The following is a 21020-nucleotide window of genomic DNA, read 5'->3' as shown; positions in this document are numbered from 1 at the left end:
GTCCTGCATGGCTCGGGCTCCGGTGTACTTTGAGAACTTTAACACTGCTCGTTGACCATATGGTCGAGCAGACACTGCAACTACATCTTCTGGATTATCCACAGCGACAATAACCCTTGCTGCGAGCTGGATCTTTTGCCAAGTTTTACCTAAATCTATAATATGGACGCCGTCTTCACGTCTTGCGTAGACGTATGGACTCATCAGAACATCACAGTTTTTGGTTCCGATGTGAGTAGAACAAACAAGCATTTTTTGAATGTCCTCTTGTTTTGAAGCAGTAACGACTCCAGCTGTCATGACTTCCCAACTTGAACACCGTCGCCGTAGAATCCAATAAAATTTAGATTCTTTCTTTGATGAGTCTTCGTTTCTTGTTGCAGCCGCCATCAAGCTCTTGTAAAGAATTCTATTGTAGAGGTAAAATAGAAGTTGTCAAGACGTGATATCTTATCTTCAATATGTCGGAATTTCATATGGGCGACATCTTGCTCGGGAAACAGAAACTACGGGCTTGTGTCTCTTTACAGATCGACGCTTCGATATCGGAAGCACTTTTAAGTCAAGGCATAGGTAAGCAGTGTCTTGACGAAACTTTGTTGACTGATTCCCGTTCAGTATTGTATTTTAGTTTTCCCATATATTACCTGAACGTCAATATTGAGTTTCTTTCTGCAGTGACTGATTTGGCACTGTTTGTGTGGAAGGTTTGCAATATTGAAATGTTGAGTTTGACTAGACTACTACTGAATCCGCTTCCCTACTATACCGGCTAACATCATTTTTATGGCCAACGAATCTTTCGTAAAGACCAAACTCAAGATACGAGGCAAAATGACGACATACAAGAATTATTCATTCCTTGCTTCCTTTGCATATCGAAGTTTCCCAAATGTTATGTCGATACTCTCGGTCTATGTTCTAAAAGCTAACAGCATTGATCTGTCTCTAAGCCTTGGCTAAACAGTTCCAAAAAATATCCACTCGCTAGACTTTACGGTCTAATACGCATAATAGCTCCCAGTGATCAGTTCCTGGAAAGAACAGAAATGCCTCTGCCTTTCGAAGTGTCCATTTACCGTTACGCTGAATGATTTCTAGGTCACGTTGGAGACTTTCAAACTTGCAGCTCACGTAAATGATTCGTTTAATAATATCATTGTCCCTAACTGAACTTAAACGTGCAGCCAAGGCATAATCCATTCCACTCCGAGGTGGGTCGACAATAATGACTTCAGAGAATCTGAGCTTGTCACGATGAGCGGCTGCAGTTCCTATAAAAAATTCAGCATTGTGCCTTTGCGAAGGAGTCAAAGCCCATGTAGCCTTCAAGTAAGCCTCTTTGGAAAGCCCATTTAGCTCACAAGCTCCAACAAGCTCCGCACCGGATAAATATGCCACTGGAATACCAATGGCACCGACTCCTGCATAGAATTCAAGCACCTTTGTTCTTGGTTCGATATATTTGCTGATTTCTTTAACAAGTTCTTTTAGCATTTCTATATTTGACTGACGAAAAACATAAGGGGGAAAATATATGTTGACACCACCGATAGATTCTAACGCATAGCGCTTACCACTGTACAAAAGCCAGCTTGACTGATCAAAATTGAAAATTCTATTTCCACGAGAAGTGTTAAAATTCAACCAAAGCGAATGAAACTTCGAACTTGATCTTTCCAGACTGCGCATGAAGCGCTTACATAACGGACCTGCCTCCTTTAGTCTAGGCGCATGCCAAACAAAAGCTGCTTGCAAAGTTTGTGAACGGTGTTCTACTGACATCTGAATATATCTCAACTGCCCTTCTTCTCTATCTTCATCATAGCCACTGACACCTGTCTCCTTCATTGCCTTTTTCACTGTTTCCATTTCACCGTTTATCAGAGGATGATGCACCCGGCAGTGAGGAATCTCAACCACACTGTGGGAGTCTTCCTTGAACAAACCTATTCTAGTTCTACCCTTGTCATCTCGTCTTACAGCCAGTCGTGCAACAGAGCGCCAACCATGGACTGGCGTATCAGAGTGAAACAACACTCGTACTTTCTGTTTCCAAAAGTATTCTTCAATTTTCTTAGAACAAGGGGGAGTGGTTAAGCTTTGTGCCAACAAACAACCGTCACAGAAAGAAAAGTGTTGGCAGTCCAGAGTATCCGAAACACTGGTGACTTTGCAGTTCTCCTGCCGCTTCTCTGTTTCTTGTAGATTACTTCTTGCTCCATGAAGAACTCTACACGAACGACAAATTTCACCTTTGAATATCGGAGAAAGGAAGAGTGAAGACGGTCTTCGTCTTCTCCTGTGCCCTTTCAAGTCCTCGCTACGTTCTCTGTTCAACGTCAAGGCTATCGGTATAAATGTCAAACTACTTCCTCTAGTCATTTCAATCTAAATAGGTGAGAAAACTTCGTATTCCTGTAACGTCGCCAAGCTGTTCCGAAGTGGCAGCAGCAACTATAGATTTATGCTTGCTGTTGCTAATGATAATTTATTACTACACTGAAGATTTGTCCACGGTATCTAGTGAAGTATCCCCACAGTATCCTTTTGTCTTTCTTGCTCAGAAAGGCGTGCAAATTTAGCAGAACGCTGTACAATCTGCAAAGTTAATGAATTATTGGGACGATAAGACAAGTTTCGCTTTGACTGAAGACCCCTATTTGTTACCAGATAATACCCTCATAAGATGGTTTTCCGCTAGTGAGGAACAGTTCAAGCTCCAAACAAATAATACACTTTCTTCAATTGTTCTTAAATATTAATGATTATATGTCGGTTGAGAAACTTATCAGGGAGTCGTAGAGAAGCAACATAGTCGCAATTAGAGACCAAAGATTGTGGCGTAGCAGGGATATGGTTACAGCTTAAAAGGAGATAGCTCAGGCTGTCATAAGTGGTAGCTATATAAGAAATCAACTATCTATCGATGGCTTTTGTGGTCCTCACATAACAGCTTACACCGATTATAAGGTCGTGTCACTTTTAAGTAGTTTTTATTTCAGTGAACAATCCTAAATAAATAAAACAATGAATTTTCTACCTTTACACCAACAACGAAGAAAACAGTGAAAGATAGAAATCCAGCACCTTCTCTTTATCGACTAAACGGCTATGCTATTCCCACGAAACTTGGGCTTCTATTATGAATGCCCCGAAGACCGAAAGGAAGTGGCGCCAAAAATTTTATGTCTACTGATTTGAACCTCAACGAAAACAAGTTAGTGGAGGCAGTTGCTCTGCTCATTGACCACATAAAACAGCTTTTGAGTCGGTTACAGAAATGCTCCTCTAAAGAATCTATCAGAGACTGTATTTATGAAGGAGAACTCAAAGAATCTCTCGTAGAGCTGTCCACAATACTCAGTCACACCGAAGGTCTTGAAACTTTATGTGAATGCTTTGTGAACTGGCAAATTGTGACTTCCGTTGTTACTCCTCTTCTTTTCTATGCTACTATAATTGAGGAACTAGAAATCCAAAGTTGTCTGCTGCAGATTCTCCTTCGGTTGGTTGAAATCCCTCAAAGTTTAGGCAACACAAACCAGTCGAAGGATCGATTAGCCAGCTATTTTACAACGCTAGAGAAAGCATTTATAGAACCAGTATTTACCACAGTATCCGGAAAAACGGTCACTGAATCTAAAGCCCTTCCAAAGAATCTGAATCTTCTTTGGTTCGTCGGCAAAATCCTTGTTGAAAACTTGAGCCTTGTGCTACTCGAAGGATGGTCGGGTGTCAGTAAATCTATTATAGGAGTCATACTATCGCTTATTGAAAGGCTGACATGTCAAGGAAAGGACTCAAAAACTTTCTATTCGACAAAACACTGTCGGAGCCCAATAAAAGAAGAGACAGTATCGTGGTTAGTTTCACTCAAGATATATGACGCGGTATTTGTATTCTTAAGTGCAGAAAGTGTGAGAGACAATATACCAAATACTATCTTGTGTCTTATGATAGGAGTAATTGCTGGACCTTGCTATTTCGTTATCCAATGCTTTGGTCCAGTTTTTATGAGTGCCAACGTTGCAGATCGTGGAGAAAGCTCTCAAAACAATGAAAACAAGCCTCATATTTCAAGTTCTGCCAAAGTGGATAACAGTAAGCGTTCAGAAAGAATCATGAGATGGAGCTCGCAACACAATTCGATGATACCCATTTTGAAATTTTATAAGGATGGAGAACGAAAATACGGTCATTGGGAAGAAAAGAAGGAAAGAAATATTGTGTCAATATGTGATGGTGTCTTGAAGCATGCAACAGCCTCATATAGACTTGAAGTTAGCCGTGATAATGGTCTAGTTGAGAGTTTTTCTTCCATCTGCCAAGAAGCTCCATATGGTCTGCCAAATGAAGTGTTATTATGCATAGAAGAACTGTTTGATTCTTGTATAGCCTTTATCCACAAATGGCTTCTAAATGGTTACACTAGTATACTGAGCAATGACTGTCCATACGTGAAAAAGCTGCCAATCTATCGGTTTCCTTCAATAGTTTCTTCTTACATTAGAATTGTTTACGCGGCAGCATTTTCGTCGGGCTCTATGATTGAGCATTTGGCGTATTTTTTGGACGAGCGCTGTCTTCATTTCTTAGTCAGGACGTTTTCTCGATTCGTAGAGTGGGAAGACTATGAAATGGAGCGTGCATTTCTTACAGCATTGGCCGATTATTTATGGATGTTGTTTGTTCTTGTATCGAGGAACGAAGGACTGATGCCTGAAAATTTCTCAAGTAGACAGCGAATCTTTGAATGTAATAAGTATCCACAATGGAAATTTCAGGCAAAGCAGCTCATAGAGGTATTCTTTGAGAAAGAAGAACTGCACAGTCCCGTTATCGCTTATTTCAAAAGCTTCAAAGCAAGGAAAGGACATTCTCGTCCATTCCTAGATTTATGCGTACAACTTTTATCTACTTTGATTGGATTGCATCAAGTATTAGAGCAAGTTTCGGGAGGTAATCTGAGTGTGGAAAGGACAAAACGGAAACGGCGGAAACAAGCTAATAACGATGAGGAATTGTCCGCTGTACGGAATATGGAAAGTCATGCCAAAAAAGTAGTCCATCGACCTTCTGACCTTTTAATGACTCCTTTGATACGTTCACAAACGTTCGAACTTCTGTTATTACCATTTCACAATATATTGTCAAACCATTTCGTATCTGAGGCAAAGAATGTGGCTATTCATAAATCACTTTCCATATTATGCAGATTATGTTACATGGCATTGAAAAGATTATGGAAAATAGCGTGTTCTCGTAAATTGAGGCCTCAGCTTTATTCTGCTACTTTCATCGCTTTCTTTTACGCCTTGACTTTGCCAGAAGCAGAGCTACGTTTTAGTATCGTTTTCAAAGATCATGGTGAATTTCTTTCGGGTCTAAGAAGTTTGTCGAAAGATATATCTGATTCTTTTGTCGAAACTTTTCGTCAAAACATTGTAGTTGCGGTAGATGCATTATTTCCAATGAACTCAGCAACATGTTCATATTATGAAAACATGACGAGGAGAGAAGAGACAGAATCAACGAGTCGCACAAGAAAGAAGCATAGAAAAGCACTTCGAAGATCAAATTTGGAGAGTTTGAGAACAGAGGAATCCTCACCCTCGATGAGAGTTTCTAGGACAGAGATAGACAATATTAATTATCTAGTGGAAGGATCAAATGATCAACTATCTTCTCAAAATTGTGTGAGAAGAAGAATCCGAGTGATCAATGATAATGATGATGACTAAGGCTATGAGGAATATTTTGTCTATTTAGGTAGAAAATGTGTTTGGGAATATCCTTTAACGAGTCACAGAGTGCAACTACAATGTTACTGTTCTCTCGATATTATGGTTATCATTCCTCAAAACTAACGTGGAAATCTTTTTTAGAAAGTTTTAAAGATTTGGAAAAAAACGATAAAGGCACCTTCTATCTGCCAAAAAGAACAACTTGGAGTAAACTTACAAGCGCAAAAGGTAAACAGCCACCAGTCAAGTTTATTCTGTCTAAGGACGAGTACGAGAGGAATAATAGGACTTTTCTTTTTCTAGCCTCTTGAAAACTATTGAGTTTTCACGAGTTAATCTGAAGAGTCAATTCATGTGAATAATACGATTTTTTGATCCATTAATTGCAAAAGCGGAACCAAAACGTTGACTATGTTGGTTCGCTATTTACAGTCTCTAGTTAGTTACACTGTCATAGGTGGGCCTCATAGATGCCTGAGTTCTTACAACCTAGTGACTCCTTTACCTGTGAATAAACGAAAACTGCTTTATAGAAGTAAACAGACCGGTTTCCTTGAACTTGATCTAATCCTTGGAAGTTGGGCTGAAGAGAACCTTCCAAAACTGTCCGAGTTAGAAGTCCAAGAGTACGAGAAGCTTATACACAGTGAAGTCCCCGACTTGTACTCGTGGCTGAGTGGTCAGCAGAAACCCCCAGAACAACTTGATGGAAACATTTTTCGTCGCATTCGCGAGTCAGTGCTAAATGGTACTGTCAACAAAAGCAAAAGAAATAACTAGCGTTGAGGTTGACTGTAATCTCTTGTTGTTGTTGTTGTTGTTGTTGTGTTATTTGGACAGATCTTTCGCTGGGTTTGTTGTCATAGTTTTGAAACATTGTAGCAGAAAAACTTTTCTAAACTAGTTATATACTTGTTGAGTACTCTTCTCCAGCCTTCTTTATCCAAGAAAACGACAAAATATGATGATAAAGAACTTCCTTCGAATAACTGAAATCAACGAGCTCGTCCTTCAACTGATCTTCTTCTTCCAGAGTTACGATTCTCTGTCGAGGAACGGTCTCTACGTTGATAGTCTCTCTCCTCATACGAGCGCATTGGACGGAAAGAATGCCTCCTGTTATCGTAACGATCTGGACTACTCCGTGCCTGTCCTTCTCCGTTGTGGTTGATATGAGGCTCTCTGTCAACTTCACGATAGCCTTCCCTTCTTGAAGCTTCTGGGAGACCACTTTTATCTCTATGTCGAGAATAATCGGAATCTACAGGAGAATGAATTCTTCTTTGTGGCAACTCTCTTCGTTCAGCAGCTCTTCGAGTTATAGGAGAGTTTTCCCTATCCCTTGGCGGGGTTGGCGACTCACGTCTGTGAGAATATTGCGGTGATCCTCCTTCCTGCGAAAAGTTTCTGTTACTTCCACCTATTTCACGTCTTCTCATCGTCCTATCCTTTTCATCGCCACGATATTCCCTACGCAAATCACGTCCAACTGGAGGACTACGAGTCATTCTGGAATACTCACTAACAAAACGTGACGGGCTTCTCTCTCGCTGAGGAGATAAAATCCGTGCGCCAGTCCTTCGGGAATAATATTTTCGTTCCGAGCCCACACGATAGTCAGCAAGCCTCCTTCTCTTGTCTTCACGATCCAGAGACCCTGATCTTGAACGAGGTGCCCTTCTTCTCGGGGGAGACGTGGAAGGATGTCGACGGGGTGAACGTCGTCTGTAACCAAAACGTGACTCTCGTTCACGAGGCAATCGTCTTCCCACACGGTTTGCAGTAACATATTCCACATGTAACTCCCTTCCGTCATCTAGGGTAAAATGATGCATTTTTTCATATGCAAAAGAAGCATCCTTTATGGAGGCAAAGGTAACAAAAGCATAGCTTCGAATAATTTCCACCTAGAGTGAGGGTAGTCAAAGGAAAACCTTGGTGCAAGACACTCACGTACATTAACGACCTTTCCGAACTGATCAAAAATACGCTCCAAGTCTCTCTCACGAAAGTACGAAGGAAAGTTCGTCACAAACAAGCTCTCGGTAGGATTTCGCTCTGCACGACGCTTCCTTTCTTCCTCTCTCTGCTTTACAAGAGAGGCATCTTTGGCATATTCGACCTTCAAAGTACGAAAACCAAACAGTTCTTCATTCTTTGTACCATTAAGTAGTCTGATTGCACGTTCAGCTTGTTCCCCATCCTCCAAGAAGACAAAAGCAAAACCTGACTTCAAGTCTACTCTAGCAATAGGTTGGAACTCTTCAAAAAGCTTCTGTATCTGGGGCACCGTAGCGTCAGGAGGTATATTTCCTACATAAAGCTGTCTGTGTCTAGTGCCATCCTCTTCGGCCTCGGAAGAAGGGTTGGAAACTTTGCCAAGAAGGTTCAACAAAAGCAAGGTTGGTTCAAGATAACTTTCTTACGAATTTTGTTCGAGGAATTCACTTCATCTCTCCTTAAAATCTCATCCTGCTCTGAACTACTTGACTTGTGGTCCTTACCGGGTTGGACAGGGGACCTACCTGCCTCCCAAGAAACCTCCGACATGTTTAACCAAAATTTGAATTTTTGTCATGAGCCTTTTTAGCATTTATTGTACAACGAGCCACTTATTGAGGACTTTTCTAAAGACTGAATAACTTCTAAAGTATAGTATCCAACAACCATTTTCAACGCTTAATACTGACAAGACACAATGAAAGGGCTAGAGGTAATATTGATCAAAAGGTCTCTCTGCGGCATTTCCTTCGGATGGTGGCTGCCCCACTCTTTCAGAACTATCCAAAGGCCTCAAAAGGTCAAGTTGACGCAAGCGACGCTCCTGATAGTATTCAATCTGTTCCAAACCAGCAAGGTAACGTTCGAAGTATTCTATTGTTCTTTTCAAAACAGCTTCTTCCATCCATTTTATTATCGAAACCATTTTCTTTCGGATTTCAGGAGAGTCTTTCATACCTCTTTCAATAATTTCCAAGGAAACTGGATGCCACCTTTCTAAGGACTCTTCACAAGTCTGGATAACTAACTCGCAGACTGCTTTCTCATTATTGTAACTAAATGGTAGCTGAAGATGTGACCAAACTTCGGAACGAAAAACAGATTCTAAAATAAATGAATCTTTGTCTTTCAAACAAATCAAACGCAGAAATGGCAAAATTCGCTGCAACAATTCTTTGCTCATATCATATCTTAACTCAAAAGTTTGAAGTAACTCTAGTCTTTGAGCATCTAAAATGTCCTCTTTGTCATCAAAAAATTGATCTGTTGTAGTAACTGCAAAAGATATTTCATAAGACCCCATCTTTAACAACTGCTCCTCATCCAAAGCTCCCAAATCCAACTTCCAACCCCATCGACAAAAGGTATCTATAAGACTAACATTTCCTTCATATACAAGAGAAACCGGTTCACCAACTTTCAAGTCTTCCGAAGCCGTAATCTTTAAGCGACGCTCCTGCGTAAAAAAAGGCCCAACCCGTATTAAACTGACATTGCTAATATGGAAATACTGACGGAAAAAGCTCTCCTCCGTAATCAAACTGTATTTGTAAGTCAACCACTCAAGACCAGGCACTATAACGAGGGGACAAGAATCCATAATATCATACAATCCAAAGGATTGCACAATACTCAAAGCCCACGTAAAATATGGCAGAGTAAAATACTTAACGTCGTACTGAGGATACAAAAACTTTGGGAATAGTTCCGTATTTAACTCTTCAAAAACAAGCGACGCAGTTTCTCGAAGAGAAAGAATATCTTCAAAAGTTGAACTAGACTCCAAGTATTGTGTCTCAGCTGTCGACCACACAAGAAAGTGGTGCAGTTCATCCGAACTAGGAAGAGTCTCTATCCAAGGTTTCCAAAAGGAAGTTTCTTTTCTAGCAGTTTCCACTAACAGCAAAGCAGCAATTGCTTCCTCATCGCTCAAATCCGAAACGTGAAAGCCCAAAAGTTTCTCTGACAACTGCTTGGTGAGCCAAAACCTTTCCGGAATAGCAAGAACTTCTTCACCCAACTTCAGAGGAATCTTTGCACGAAAAGTTCGACAGTTGTGAGGACTTAATACTGGCTTTCCTTTGATACTCGGAACTCCATTATCAAACAACCAGTTTTCCAATTCCTCCGTCTTCTCTAGAAAAGTGGCTTTAATCCTCCACCACGTAGAACTTCGTATCTTCTTCCTCAAAACATAGAAGAACTGAGGCCGCATCGTTTTCGACACTCTATATCCTCGAGGTATACCATAAAGTGAAGTTCGCTGTACATTATTTGCAGTGTACGTGGAGTTTCTACAACGGCAGTCCACCAGAGTAACTTTATTATAAAACGCTACGAAATTCATGCTTAGGATCCAAAATTCATAATCTGAGAATGAAGTTTGGGAAAGTTGGTCATGTCCAATAGAACGAAAACAATGGCAAAATCCGTAAGTTTATACAAAAATTTAACATTTACACAGTGTTTTATTACTCTTTCCTTGAGTAAGTTGGCATTCCAATGACGTGTAAATACAATCACTCAAACTTTCGTTAAAAGAACGCACTGGCATTAACAGTGAAACAGTATAGTCACAATTCCCCTTGGACGGGTCCGGACAAGATGAGTTTTCTATCACGTTTTCAGGTAGCACTGAGACCAAATCTCTGGTAATTACCAACATGGTTGGACTGCCCCTTCTGTGGGTAATCCAAGAGGCATAGGAGCGTAGAAAATCTTCTGCTTTCTGATGTGTTACCAAGTTGTGTACATCTTCGGGGGATGGATCAGCCAATTGCATTGCAGCCTCTACTGCTCTTCTTATCCAATGTTCAGTAGAAGGATCATAGCTCTTCCTCACAGCTGGGAAAAAACTGTCAAAATGAGTTTCACCCCTTACAACTTGTTTCGTTTGAGAAGTACCAACCAACTCACTTGGACTTCTCTCTTCCATATAAGGAATATATTTCGCTATGGCTGTCACCGGTTTGCTTCCATTTTTCCACACAATACCAACATAATTCTTATCCAAATAGGACTGCCTGCGGAAAAAGTACGGGAGTATGAAAAAACCTAAAATTATACTGAAGCAAAAGAGAGTCTTGGACTTCAAAGTTCGTTTTCGTCGTTCTGCTTTCGTTGTAGACGGGTTACACTTTGCAGAAATAGTTTCACTATCGACTGCAACGGCTTCTTCTGGTCTCTGCCTTTTGTTACCAGTTTTCGCAGATTTGAACACTAAAGTCTTATTTTCTTGTAAATGTTGTAGCTGTGACCGAAGGATTTCATTCTCTTGGGAAATACGACCCATATGTTTTCGTAAGTCGTGGTTTTCACTTTTTAACAGGTCGACTTGAAACTGTAGTTTTTCTATAAGTGGAAACAGCTGTTGTTCACGTTCACGTTTACAGCAACTTCCATTTGACTGCAAATTCTTGCAAGCTTCAGCTTCATCGTCAAGGTTAGTCGACGAGCCTACAGAAGACCATGAGAGACTCTCTTTCACACAAGTCGTTTCAGGAACAGAGTCTGTAACAGGCGTATTTACGAAGCTGTTATTCTGGTCTATTAGAAGCTCTTTGTCTCTCTCCGGTGTTTTATTGTAACCTGAAGTATAGGAAAACGCTCCATGAGGTGCAACCTTCGGTTGCCAGAGACACTCCTCTTCGGCATAGTGTTTCAGTTCCAAATCTGCAAAACTATCCTCACGAAAGTTCCCATAGAAACAAAACTCAGAACTGGTCAAAGCTTCTCCGTTACATACTTCCTCCTGTCCCTGAAGGCTTTCAAGGCTGTCAAAAAAGTTGTCCATGTCTCCTCCTTCCATTAAACCAAATAATAGATAATTCTGTGAAAATGGTTTGGGCCTCAGTACTTTATTTCAGTAACAAAATAACATGCCTATATCGCTATTGAACAAACTCTAAACGTGAGAACTTTTCCCTATATATTGCGCAGGAGGAAGTTTCTTCAAAACTCTTTCACGATACTCCTCAAAAGAGCCATCAAAATGCGTCAGTTTGCCATTTTTGCATACAAATATGTCGTCACAAACTTGAGATATTAGTCTTGCATCGTGGCTTACTAGAACAATTCCTCCTTGAAAGGAATTGAGCGCCTCCACCAGGCTGTCAATAGTTTCCTATTCATATTACAAGTTAACAAATGAACTATAAAGTTTTATATCAATCTAACGACAACTTACAATATCCACTAAAAACACCACATTTAAGTTAAGAATGTAAACAAAAAAACAATAACTTACAGTGGTTTGTAGGTTCATCCAGTGCAAGAATATGTGGCCTTTTGAAGGTAATAACAGCCAAAGCAACGCGACTCTTTTGTCCACCAGAAAGAGTGAAAATTGGTCGCAGTGCCATTTCTCCCTTAATACCCATGTTGCTCAAATGTCCACGAAGAAGTGTATGGTCAGCATCAGGAAAACAATGTATCAAGTGCTCCAATGGTGTTCTAGCAAGAACCAAGTGCTCCACATGGTGCTGTGAAAAGTATCCCAAGCGCATCTTTGGTGACTTGCGTACCTCACCCAAAAAAGGAACATGTTCTCCAGTTATGAGTTTTAAAAAAGTGGTCTAGAAAAGTTAAATAAAATTATTCATGCATAAATGATACAACATTTACTTACCTTCCCCGCGCCATTTGGACCAACTATGGCATATCTTGAGTCCGTTGCTACACAGAAATCAACTTGGTCGAGAATCAAACGACCCTCAGAGTCTATTTTCTTCAAAGAAGATTTCAAAGGTGGCGAATCATAGCCGAATGAAACGTTGCTAAGTTGTAAAGTTGCATGGCTACCAACAAGAGGACCAGGATCCGGGAAGAAGAAAGCATGTTGTTCTTCCTCTTCAGGTACATAGACTCGGTTCTGCTGAATCTTTTCGATTGCCTTCAAACGACTCTGTGCTAATGATGCACGTTTGGCATTGTACCGAAAACGATCCACAAACTGCTGCATATGCTTCATCTTCATTTCTTGATTGGCTGCCTGTCTTTCCAAGTCTTTTACCCTTTCCTTTCGAGCTCTTTCAAAGTCATCGTAATTTCCGGAATAGTAACAGAGAGACTTGTCATTCAGATGAATTACATCTGTACAAATGTGATTTAAAAAGTCTCTATCGTGCGAAACCACACAGAGAGTATGTGGCCACTGTTGCAAGTAATTGGCTAACCATAAGACTGTGTGTAAATCGAGCTGTTGATAAGTTACGAAATTAGTAAAACTATTTTTTGAGTACAAGACCCACAACTTACATGATTGCTAGGTTCATCTAAAAGCTTTTATAGAAGTTAGAAAAGAAGTGATATCCCCAACATTGATCTTACCAATAATTCAGGTTCACAAAACAAAGCTTGTGCTATTGCAATTCTCATTCTCCATCCACCTGAATACTGTTTCGAAGGCTGTTGTTGCATTTCATTATTAAAACCAAGTCCTGCAAGAATAGCACTAGCTCTAGACTCTGCTTTATCCGCTTGCAATAAAGACATTCTTTCGTAAGTTGCCGAAATATCCTTCGAGTCCACACTATCCTCAGATGAGTTTTGATAACTGAGTATTTTCTCAGTCAGTTGTCTTCTTTCCTCGTCACTCTCCAACACATATTGTAAAGGAGTACGTTCATCACCCACAACTTCTTGTTCTACATACAGAACTGACATATCGGATGGAATTGGAAGGTCTCTATGAGCGATGGCCTTCATAAGTGTGCTCTTACCCACACCATTTCTACCAACTATACCATATCTACGTCCGTAAGTCAAAATCAAGTTCACGTTGCTCAGCAATTCTAAACCCCCGAAAGATAAGTCAAGACCATCTATCTTAATATCTCGAACACCTTCCTGAGTTTGTTTTGTGCTTGACGAAAGCGAGACTGTTGCGGATTCGGCGAAAGAACTTTGGTAGGGTTTCCCACTTCGCTTTGCTTTACGTTCCCTTGCCATATCTCTAGCCAAAGCAGCTTCCTTAGAACGATCGAGTGTTTCGTTGGCATTTCCACCCATAGAGCCTTTTGTTTGAGTTACTCCGACTAGGTTCTCAAGTCTCTTTGAGTTTTGATCGGCTTGTCTTTCTCCAAATTTGTCTGCAAGGCGCACAGGGCGGCTTAGTCTTGCTAGAGTTTCTTCTTCCTCTTCATCGGCTTCCAGAAGATCGGGATGCAGATCTGTATAAAGTTCTGTAATCTGTTCCTTAGGAGAGTTGGCACCAAATTCGGTAAAAATAGGAGTTAACCTAGAAACCAGGTTACTTCATATTAGAATCACATACAGGCTTTCTCACGCGTTTATCAGTTCTATAAGTTCGAAGGAGGGTTCTTCAAACACCTCGGACAGATATCGAACTACCACTTCGTCCGCTTTTGGAACACATATTTGTAGTTTCGACCGCAGTATACTGGAGCTCATCGCTAATTCTTGCGATTCTGAGAGGAAAAGTTTTGTGGGTAACAAATTTTTTTTTTCACTTTCATCGACCAATCAATCAATCAAACAAGAATCAACAGCATCAAAAGCATTAATATTGAAAAAATCCGTTGCATCTTGTATGGCTTTTGCAATAAAACAGTCAGTTATTATCACTTTGAAATGGTGAATAATACATGTATTGTTTTTTCGATTTTCATCAAAGTTGTCTGTAAACCATTAAGTTCCTTCCTTCCAGATATGATGCAAATATCCATATACTATAACTTTTGCTGTCACAAGAATCATCCATTACTTTAGGCATGTCTTGCTTGCAAAATAGCATTCCTTTCCATTGCATTTCCTGGTGACAGTGAGGTTATTTCCTCCAATGGACTCGTTTCTTTGTGTTGAACAGCCGTTTTTTTTATACCAACCCTGCAGCTAGTGCTTCTGCAGTATCAGAGTTCAGAACATGAAAGAATAGCTGACCAAAAAGATTCGATTATAGTCTCCAAGTCTGATTGAAACCATAATTAGAATAACATAACACTTGAAGAGACCAACTTCGGAACTTCTTTCCACAGAAAGATAAGATTACTTTAGTATAGTTGACTACATTTTCTGAGATATCCTTCCGAGATGTGAGGCGATTGCTCTTCAAAGTATTGTCCACGGTAAAACAGTTCTCTTTGCCAGGGTTATAAAAGTGGTTCTGGAGACTACTGATGACTACTCAGATAAGCCTTCACCATATCAAGCACGTCGCATAGACAACAATGTTTTCCAGATTCGAGTTTCAGCGCTCAGTCAACATGTAGTTTTCATTTCATTTTCGATAAACAACTGGTATAGTTTGAGAAAACTCACTTGTTTGAACAGCTTCGAACTTGCATGGTCGCTTAAAAAACATTCTGTCCGGGTTGGAACAGATCAACCGAGTGCTACTTATTCTCTCTTACAATTTTGTCTTCTGGAAACGACATAATCCACAGCCCATATTGCAACTCAGAGAACAGTGTTATACGAATAGTTCTTCCCAATCCAACAGACCATGCTATCGAGTCTTTGAAGTTCCAAGATGCCGAGGTCAGCAAATATTAAAACTCAGGCTCTCTAACTACATTTCTGTAACTACTAAATACTTGAAGTGCTATCTTGCAGATGTGAGTTTCTAACCTCTGAAGTCCTTAAAATCACTCTGGTTTTACGACTTTAAACTGTATCGATCCGAGAAGACAACCGTAGGGCAATGTCAATTCTTAACAATCTAATTGAAGGAGACCTACAAGTAGGAATGAAGTCGTTCGCCAAAGACACTTCATAAGAAATTATGTAAAACATGTTCCTTCTTGGTACTAGTTATAACAGCTTTCTTAGAGTTTCTTTCTGCTTCTTGAAATTTTTTCAAAGTCTTGGACGCGATCAGTTGGAACAAGTACAAAATTGGTACTCAATAGTGCTGAACTTTCACAAGCTTTCTTGACGAGTTATAAAAACACCAGTTGACCGGGCGACATTTCAAACTATGAACGGAATAGTCAACCACATATGTTGGACGAATCACAGTCTTGTTTTTGCAGTGCGGAAAGAAGAGCAACCATATCAAAGACCTCTTCGAAATCTTGTGCTCTCGTTCCGTAGCTGCGCGTTTGAAAACCTCATCGTTAAAAGTGAATGAGAATATACTTCAATTCTCAACTGCTCGATATTCTTATAATATTACAGCCTGCGAAAGTTTCTGTTGTAGGCAGTGTTCTTTATTACACGAGGAAAAGTTATTCATGTAGTTGTTTGAAAATACTATTTTCTTGAGTATTTGAATTTTTATATAAGGCATCTTGAATATGAAACAGTATAAGGAACAAGCAGATTGCTATCATCAACGAAAGAATAGTTATTACAACAGCATTCGAACGAGTATTCGAATGATAATCTTCTAATATGACGTTTTACAAGGTCCAACTGCAACAACTGCTGATGTAGAATTATTACGAAGCTACTGACATTAGACTGTAATGTAAAAGAATATTCTTGCCGACACGTCGACTTAGGCTTTCATGATACGATTCTACGCTAGTCACTAGCTGCTGATAAACATTCATGAAAGTGATTCATTTTTATCAGATCTCATGGCTCTAGTTGTTTCCACCCTTAAAACATGTTCTGGAGAACTCGACCGAATAGACTCGTTAGGATAGGAAACTCTTTGAAAGCAAAATGAAATCCGGAAATAATTGTTTACTTAAAGGAGGTCTTTGCCTCTTTTTTATCGCTGTCAAAGAATGTTGTGGCGTTGAATCCTGAAAACATCTACGAACATCCTTGAAACTTTTAGTTATATTCATTCAAGGAACGGAAAAAAGAAAATGAAAAAAGCTAGGTAGCCGCAAAACTGTCCAAAATTTTTAGTCAAATAAAAAAAATTAGACTTTATGTACGTGGTACATGTACAAAGCAAGACATTAGTGTTTTAAAAGATTACATTCATATAAAGAAACTTTTCACCAAACTACCTAACGGCGTAGATCCGCTGTCAGTTGACGTATTGAATACAATAGGAAGATACATTTATCACGCCTTTCATGAAGTTCGAGAGCATATTTTCTTAAGTCTGTCATATAGGAAGCTAGTTGTTGTAAACGCTCTTTCACTTCTTGTCTTCGTCTCTTAAGGTGTTCAAGCCTTTCATATCTCTTTTTCCTCGATAACACAGCATTTTGTCTGTTTCGCATCTTTCTTCTCTCTAACCGTTCTTCTGGAGTAAGATTTTTCAGCGACTCCAAATGTTTTTGTCGAAGCAACCTAACCTCATCCTTCGACGCACAAGGAGGTGGAGAAAATACTGGAGGTTGTCCTACAACAACATATCTATCCTTCTCGATAGGTCGAAGTTTACTTTCGGTACTCGTTTCAGTGTTGTCAACAATTTGGTTCAAAGAATAAGCACTACAGTTCGAAGTGTTCCAAGACGAAGACTCAGTCCCCATATCAGCCAAAGTCTCTACCGCGCTCGGCCCCGTATCAAGGTTCTTTTTAATATCAATCGACTGCACATTTTCACACTGTGCATACCGTACTTTCTCCTCCGAGTGCCAGTCTTTTGAAAGGCAGTCCTCCCAGAAATCGCGTTGGCTGCCGTAATTACTAGAAACGTCCGAGAAGTACTCCGAAAACGAAGTGTGGGGATGCTCACCTAGTATTTCCGCCAAAAACGCATCAAGTTGGTCAATATGCGCACAGTGTCCGTCTTCATTTCTAGTATCACAAGCCTCACAAGCTTCAAGATGTGAGCTGAGATCAATCTTCCTTGGGCGTTCTACACAGCCTTCATGAATACAAGGCACCGGTAAAAAAGAGCAATTCAACTCGTGAGAGACTAGTTCCTTCCGCGCTGGACGTTGATCACAACCAGAAAAGGGACAAGGTACTGGAATGGCATCACAGAACAGTTCGTGACCAGGTATTGAGGCCTTTGAAAACAATTCACCACAGCCGTCACCATACGGACCACCACAAGGAATGTTCTCATAGAAGTAAGAAGAAGTAGAAGACAAAGAACACAAGTCTAAAGTGTCGTAGGGATGATGTTCCATACAATTTCAGAAGACAACAGGAAATGGCCCAAACAAAATCATTGCTGTAAAATTGAGTTGTGCAATGATTTCCAATTCAGTTATTGAGTTGTGTACGTCTATGTAAACTTAACTGGAAATATGAAGGTTGTGGAATTATTTGAAATAATGAATAGCAGTAAAAACCATATTCAAATACCCAACATAGCAGGTGACGAAGGAACGTTGCAAAGTTTTGCCATTCAGGAAATCTAGTGCATTTCTATTTTGAAAATAGTGCAGGAGTCAATCCGAAGCCTCCAAAAGAAACTAGTTACTATGAGAAAATATAGGCTCTACAACAAGGAACGAATTAGTCTTGCTTTTCTCAAGTAGAAAAGAAAGAATAGTTCCAATTGTTTTTCTAAAGCTTCCTTTCTCGGAAAGTCTGTTTTATCCATTTTTAATATGACAAGGCTTGGGCAGAATTGCGTACAAGGATCTTGATTGTTATTACTAATATAGTTACTATTTCGAATAAGAAGCCAGAAGTATTGAATTTGAAGTCAAGTGTCTTTATCTCGAGATATTTTCTACATCATGCCATTCTCAAAGATGTCAGAACAAATATCTTATTTCCTGCGTTATAATTGATTGATATTGATACTGTACTTTTACAAACATGAATCAAAATCTTCAAGGCGAGTCGTTGTTACCAATACAGTGGTAGGTGAAAACGGTTTCAGATGCTATGCTTCTTCCCAAAAAACCTATCCATGAACACCAGTTCCAGTAAATATTGCATTAAACAGTTCAAATTGTTCGAATCAGTTGCGTTGTTATGCAAGATAGAAACACAGCAGAAACAAAAGTGTTAGGAACTATAAAGTCTTGTACGCTGATGTGGACCAAAAACCATTTCTTCCACGTCAACCTGGATGTCTCCTATCCATCGCTGTTGGAGAAACTTCTCAAAACATTTCACAGCAATAGAAAGGCCAAAAGTAAACCGATACTTCTCAATTGCATACGTTCCATTTGATCTTTCCAACTACTCATTTGCAGTTATCGCACATTAGCATAGTTGCTTTGAGAGGTTGATTTATTAGAATAGATCACAAAAGCTACACTATTGTCATAAGAATAACAGACAAATTTTTGGTCTATTTATATATTGTTTGCCCCCTTTGAGAACCAGGTTTCTTTCGACTGGCTTCTTTCTATATGGAAAAGCAGAACTTCGAGGAAACAATATACGGTGACCCTTCTCGGCAAGAAGAGAAGCTTCCAGAAAACCCTACTCCTTCTGAAAAAGTCAAATTGGCTTCTAAACACAAAGAGCGAGGAACTCGTTTTCTAGTGCAGGGAAAGCTGGAGGAAGCACTTGTTGAGTTGGATAGAGCTTTTGTCTTTGTATTCAGTCCCCGTGACGAGTGGGAATTGCTATATTCTAATGAAGATCGTGAAGTTATCAACCGCTTCAAGGTTCCTTGTCATTTGAATAGAGGTTTGTGTAAGTGGAAACTGGGAAAGCTAGAAGATGCACTTTGGGACTTTGACGAAACTCTGCGACTGGATCCTACAAATATCAAGGCATTATATCGAAGAGGCTCAATATACTTACAACTGGTTGAACGAGAATTGCAGAAAGAAGAAGAGAAAGAGTTATGGGATCCTGAGAAAGCTGGTACGTTTTTACTTTTGCAGGTGTGTACCTTTGTCGATTAAATTGTTTGCTCTTTCAAGAAAAGTTGTTGAGTCAAGCAAAACATGATCTTAGAAGAGCATATGGGTTACTGCCAGGCGACTCTTCAATTATTGCATCTTTGCACGCTGCCAAGGTCCAAGAACAGAAGCTTTCAACAGCTATCAGAGAATATCGTCTACAACAGAGAAAAATATTCTCTTTTGCATTCAAAAAACTTGAAGAAAAGAACAGCAAAGAAGAAGCAACTGAAGAAGAACTACCGAAACTTGAAAGGATTTCATTAGATACCTTTTAGACTCAGCTTTTTTAAGATTGTTCGATTCTTCCTGTGTAAGGTTCTTTTAAAGGGAAATCTTTTATGAAAGAGAAACGCTAAAAGTTTTTATGCTTGTTGCATGCGAAAGACCGAATGCAGTAGTTACTAAGCTGTTGTATTTAGTTCATGCAAGATTATGTGATGAGAGTCAATTTTTTTCGTAACGCTTATTATGTGATGATGTTACTTAGCTTCCGCTCGTCCTTAACCTTTTGTTGTATACGACATCCCCGAAACATCATGAGCGTAACTTGACACGTGAAATCGAGGAGTGCCATGTCTCTGAAGGAGAACGAAGAACTCAAACGTGGTTCATGCATAGCTATTCCAAAGAAGTCTGTTCTTTAGCATGTTCCATTTCAACTATTGGTTTCTTTTCTAGTTTAAAAAAGCGATTTTTCTAATGAGTCCCACAGAGCTGTGAATTGGTCAAGATGGCTCTAATTGTAACTTTATTGGGTTAGCTTCTTTTCGCAAACAGAATATGGTTCTTCCATCTTCAAAGTATACTTATTTGATACAATTGCTATTTATTCTTTGTCACAGGAAATGATACAAGCTAGTTCTCGACATAGGTCGATTTGATTGGAAAGCTATATTCTTGTAACTTCTTTCTGTAGAAAGAATGTATCTCAAAATCCCGAGGATTCTCTAAAAGGCGAAACAACCTCAAAATTTATTAAAGCATCTGAATTCTTAGTCTATTGGATTCTGTTGTTATACATATTTACTGTCTTGGTGGCTCAGTCGGTAGAATAGAAAAGCCGCAAGCGTAGGTCTCATAATCCTAAGGTCGTGAGTTCGATCCTCACCCAAGGCAAACATTGTTGTTTGGCTCTCTGAAAATTCCAAGACAAGGAGTGACGATCTTGCGTCTCTTTTTGGTTTGTCTCGAGAACTAAACAGAAGAGACTGTGGATTTGAAAGGAAGTTGTTCAAATACAGAAAAAATTAATGTCAAGTTGAAATTTTCTTGTATCTGTTCTATTGAGCAATCCAACGTAGCTGTCGACGGTTGACAGTTGTTTAGTTTTTTTCTGTATTGGTTCTCTGGGGTCACCTTGACTCGTTTATTAACCAAGAGTCTATTTCTCAAGGAACTGATTTCTATGTACGATTTGCTGGCTCACCCAAAGTAACACGCTGTGAAAACATTAATCTCAGCGTTGGTTCTGATAGGAGAATTTTCAAGTCGACAGACAACCCGTCTTAGCCGAGTTGGTGCTTGTTAACTGGGAGGAGAGCAACTTCTAACTCCTTACAAAGCAGATTCCAGTTCATATGAG

General features: G+C 39.7%; 9 protein-coding genes and 1 non-coding gene across 11 annotated transcripts; 4 read left to right on the top strand and 6 right to left on the bottom strand.

Annotated features, from left to right (window-relative positions):
* On the top strand, window positions 1-828 carry Gasu_15090 (hypothetical protein; the record flags this gene model as incomplete). 2 transcript variants are annotated; one of them, XM_005707732.1, is made up of 2 exons in its annotated part: window positions 1-573; window positions 619-828. In XM_005707732.1, 2 exons carry the CDS (start codon window positions 462-464, stop codon window positions 774-776), a joined length of 270 nt encoding a protein of 89 aa, XP_005707789.1. In that variant the 3' UTR covers window positions 777-828. The 2 variants fall into 2 exon arrangements, with proteins under 2 accessions (XP_005707789.1, XP_005707790.1); XM_005707733.1 differs by having other exon boundaries at window positions 1-828.
* An 11-nt stretch (window positions 829-839) lies between these two features.
* Gasu_15080 (RNA methyltransferase) lies at window positions 840-2403 on the bottom strand. The gene has a single exon (XM_005707731.1). The coding sequence runs from the start codon at window positions 2383-2385 to the stop codon at window positions 988-990; it is 1398 nt and encodes a 465-aa protein (XP_005707788.1). The 5' UTR covers window positions 2386-2403; the 3' UTR covers window positions 840-987.
* A 1540-nt stretch (window positions 2404-3943) lies between these two features.
* Window positions 3944-5974, top strand: Gasu_15070 (uncharacterized protein). The gene has a single exon (XM_005707730.1). It carries the CDS (start codon window positions 3957-3959, stop codon window positions 5742-5744), a length of 1788 nt encoding a protein of 595 aa, XP_005707787.1. The 5' UTR covers window positions 3944-3956; the 3' UTR covers window positions 5745-5974.
* Window positions 5975-6072: 98 nt separating this feature from the next.
* Gasu_15060 (arginine/serine-rich splicing factor, putative) lies at window positions 6073-8313 on the bottom strand. The gene is made up of 3 exons (XM_005707729.1): window positions 8174-8313; window positions 7705-8120; window positions 6073-7654 (listed from the first exon to the last, which is right to left on the bottom strand). The coding sequence occupies exons 1-3, from the start codon at window positions 8295-8297 to the stop codon at window positions 6743-6745; spliced, it is 1452 nt and encodes a 483-aa protein (XP_005707786.1). The 5' UTR covers window positions 8298-8313; the 3' UTR covers window positions 6073-6742.
* Window positions 8314-8324: 11 nt separating this feature from the next.
* Window positions 8325-10133, bottom strand: Gasu_15050 ([ribulose-bisphosphate carboxylase]-lysine N-methyltransferase). The gene has a single exon (XM_005707728.1). The coding sequence runs from the start codon at window positions 10093-10095 to the stop codon at window positions 8455-8457; it is 1641 nt and encodes a 546-aa protein (XP_005707785.1). The 5' UTR covers window positions 10096-10133; the 3' UTR covers window positions 8325-8454.
* A 36-nt stretch (window positions 10134-10169) lies between these two features.
* Window positions 10170-11563, bottom strand: Gasu_15040 (uncharacterized protein). The gene has a single exon (XM_005707727.1). The coding sequence runs from the start codon at window positions 11554-11556 to the stop codon at window positions 10198-10200; it is 1359 nt and encodes a 452-aa protein (XP_005707784.1). The 5' UTR covers window positions 11557-11563; the 3' UTR covers window positions 10170-10197.
* Window positions 11564-11572: 9 nt separating this feature from the next.
* Window positions 11573-14253, bottom strand: Gasu_15030 (ABC transporter, ATP-binding protein). The gene is made up of 7 exons (XM_005707726.1): window positions 14035-14253; window positions 13077-13986; window positions 13005-13028; window positions 12376-12945; window positions 11995-12322; window positions 11935-11942; window positions 11573-11871 (listed from the first exon to the last, which is right to left on the bottom strand). Exons 1-7 carry the CDS (start codon window positions 14157-14159, stop codon window positions 11653-11655), a joined length of 2184 nt encoding a protein of 727 aa, XP_005707783.1. The 5' UTR covers window positions 14160-14253; the 3' UTR covers window positions 11573-11652.
* Window positions 14254-15972: 1719 nt separating this feature from the next.
* Gasu_15020 (uncharacterized protein) lies at window positions 15973-17903 on the bottom strand. The gene has a single exon (XM_005707725.1). It carries the CDS (start codon window positions 17750-17752, stop codon window positions 16673-16675), a length of 1080 nt encoding a protein of 359 aa, XP_005707782.1. The 5' UTR covers window positions 17753-17903; the 3' UTR covers window positions 15973-16672.
* A 1010-nt stretch (window positions 17904-18913) lies between these two features.
* On the top strand, window positions 18914-20168 carry Gasu_15010 (peptidylprolyl isomerase-like protein). Its single transcript, XM_005707724.1, has 2 exons — window positions 18914-19397; window positions 19457-20168. Exons 1-2 carry the CDS (start codon window positions 18935-18937, stop codon window positions 19711-19713), a joined length of 720 nt encoding a protein of 239 aa, XP_005707781.1. The 5' UTR covers window positions 18914-18934; the 3' UTR covers window positions 19714-20168.
* A 298-nt stretch (window positions 20169-20466) lies between these two features.
* Window positions 20467-20554, top strand: Gasu_nc0014. Its single transcript has one exon. It is a non-coding gene; the product is annotated as a tRNA-Met (tRNA).
* The last annotated feature ends 466 nt before the right edge of the window (window positions 20555-21020 follow it).

The sequence above is a fragment of the Galdieria sulphuraria genome (assembly GCF_000341285.1).
Source record: "Galdieria sulphuraria unplaced genomic scaffold scaf_9, whole genome shotgun sequence".
Classification (NCBI taxonomy): Eukaryota; Rhodophyta; class Bangiophyceae; order Galdieriales; family Galdieriaceae; genus Galdieria; species Galdieria sulphuraria.
The sequence above is the reverse complement of the archived record's forward strand: the minus strand, read 5'-3'. Positions and strand labels throughout refer to the sequence as shown.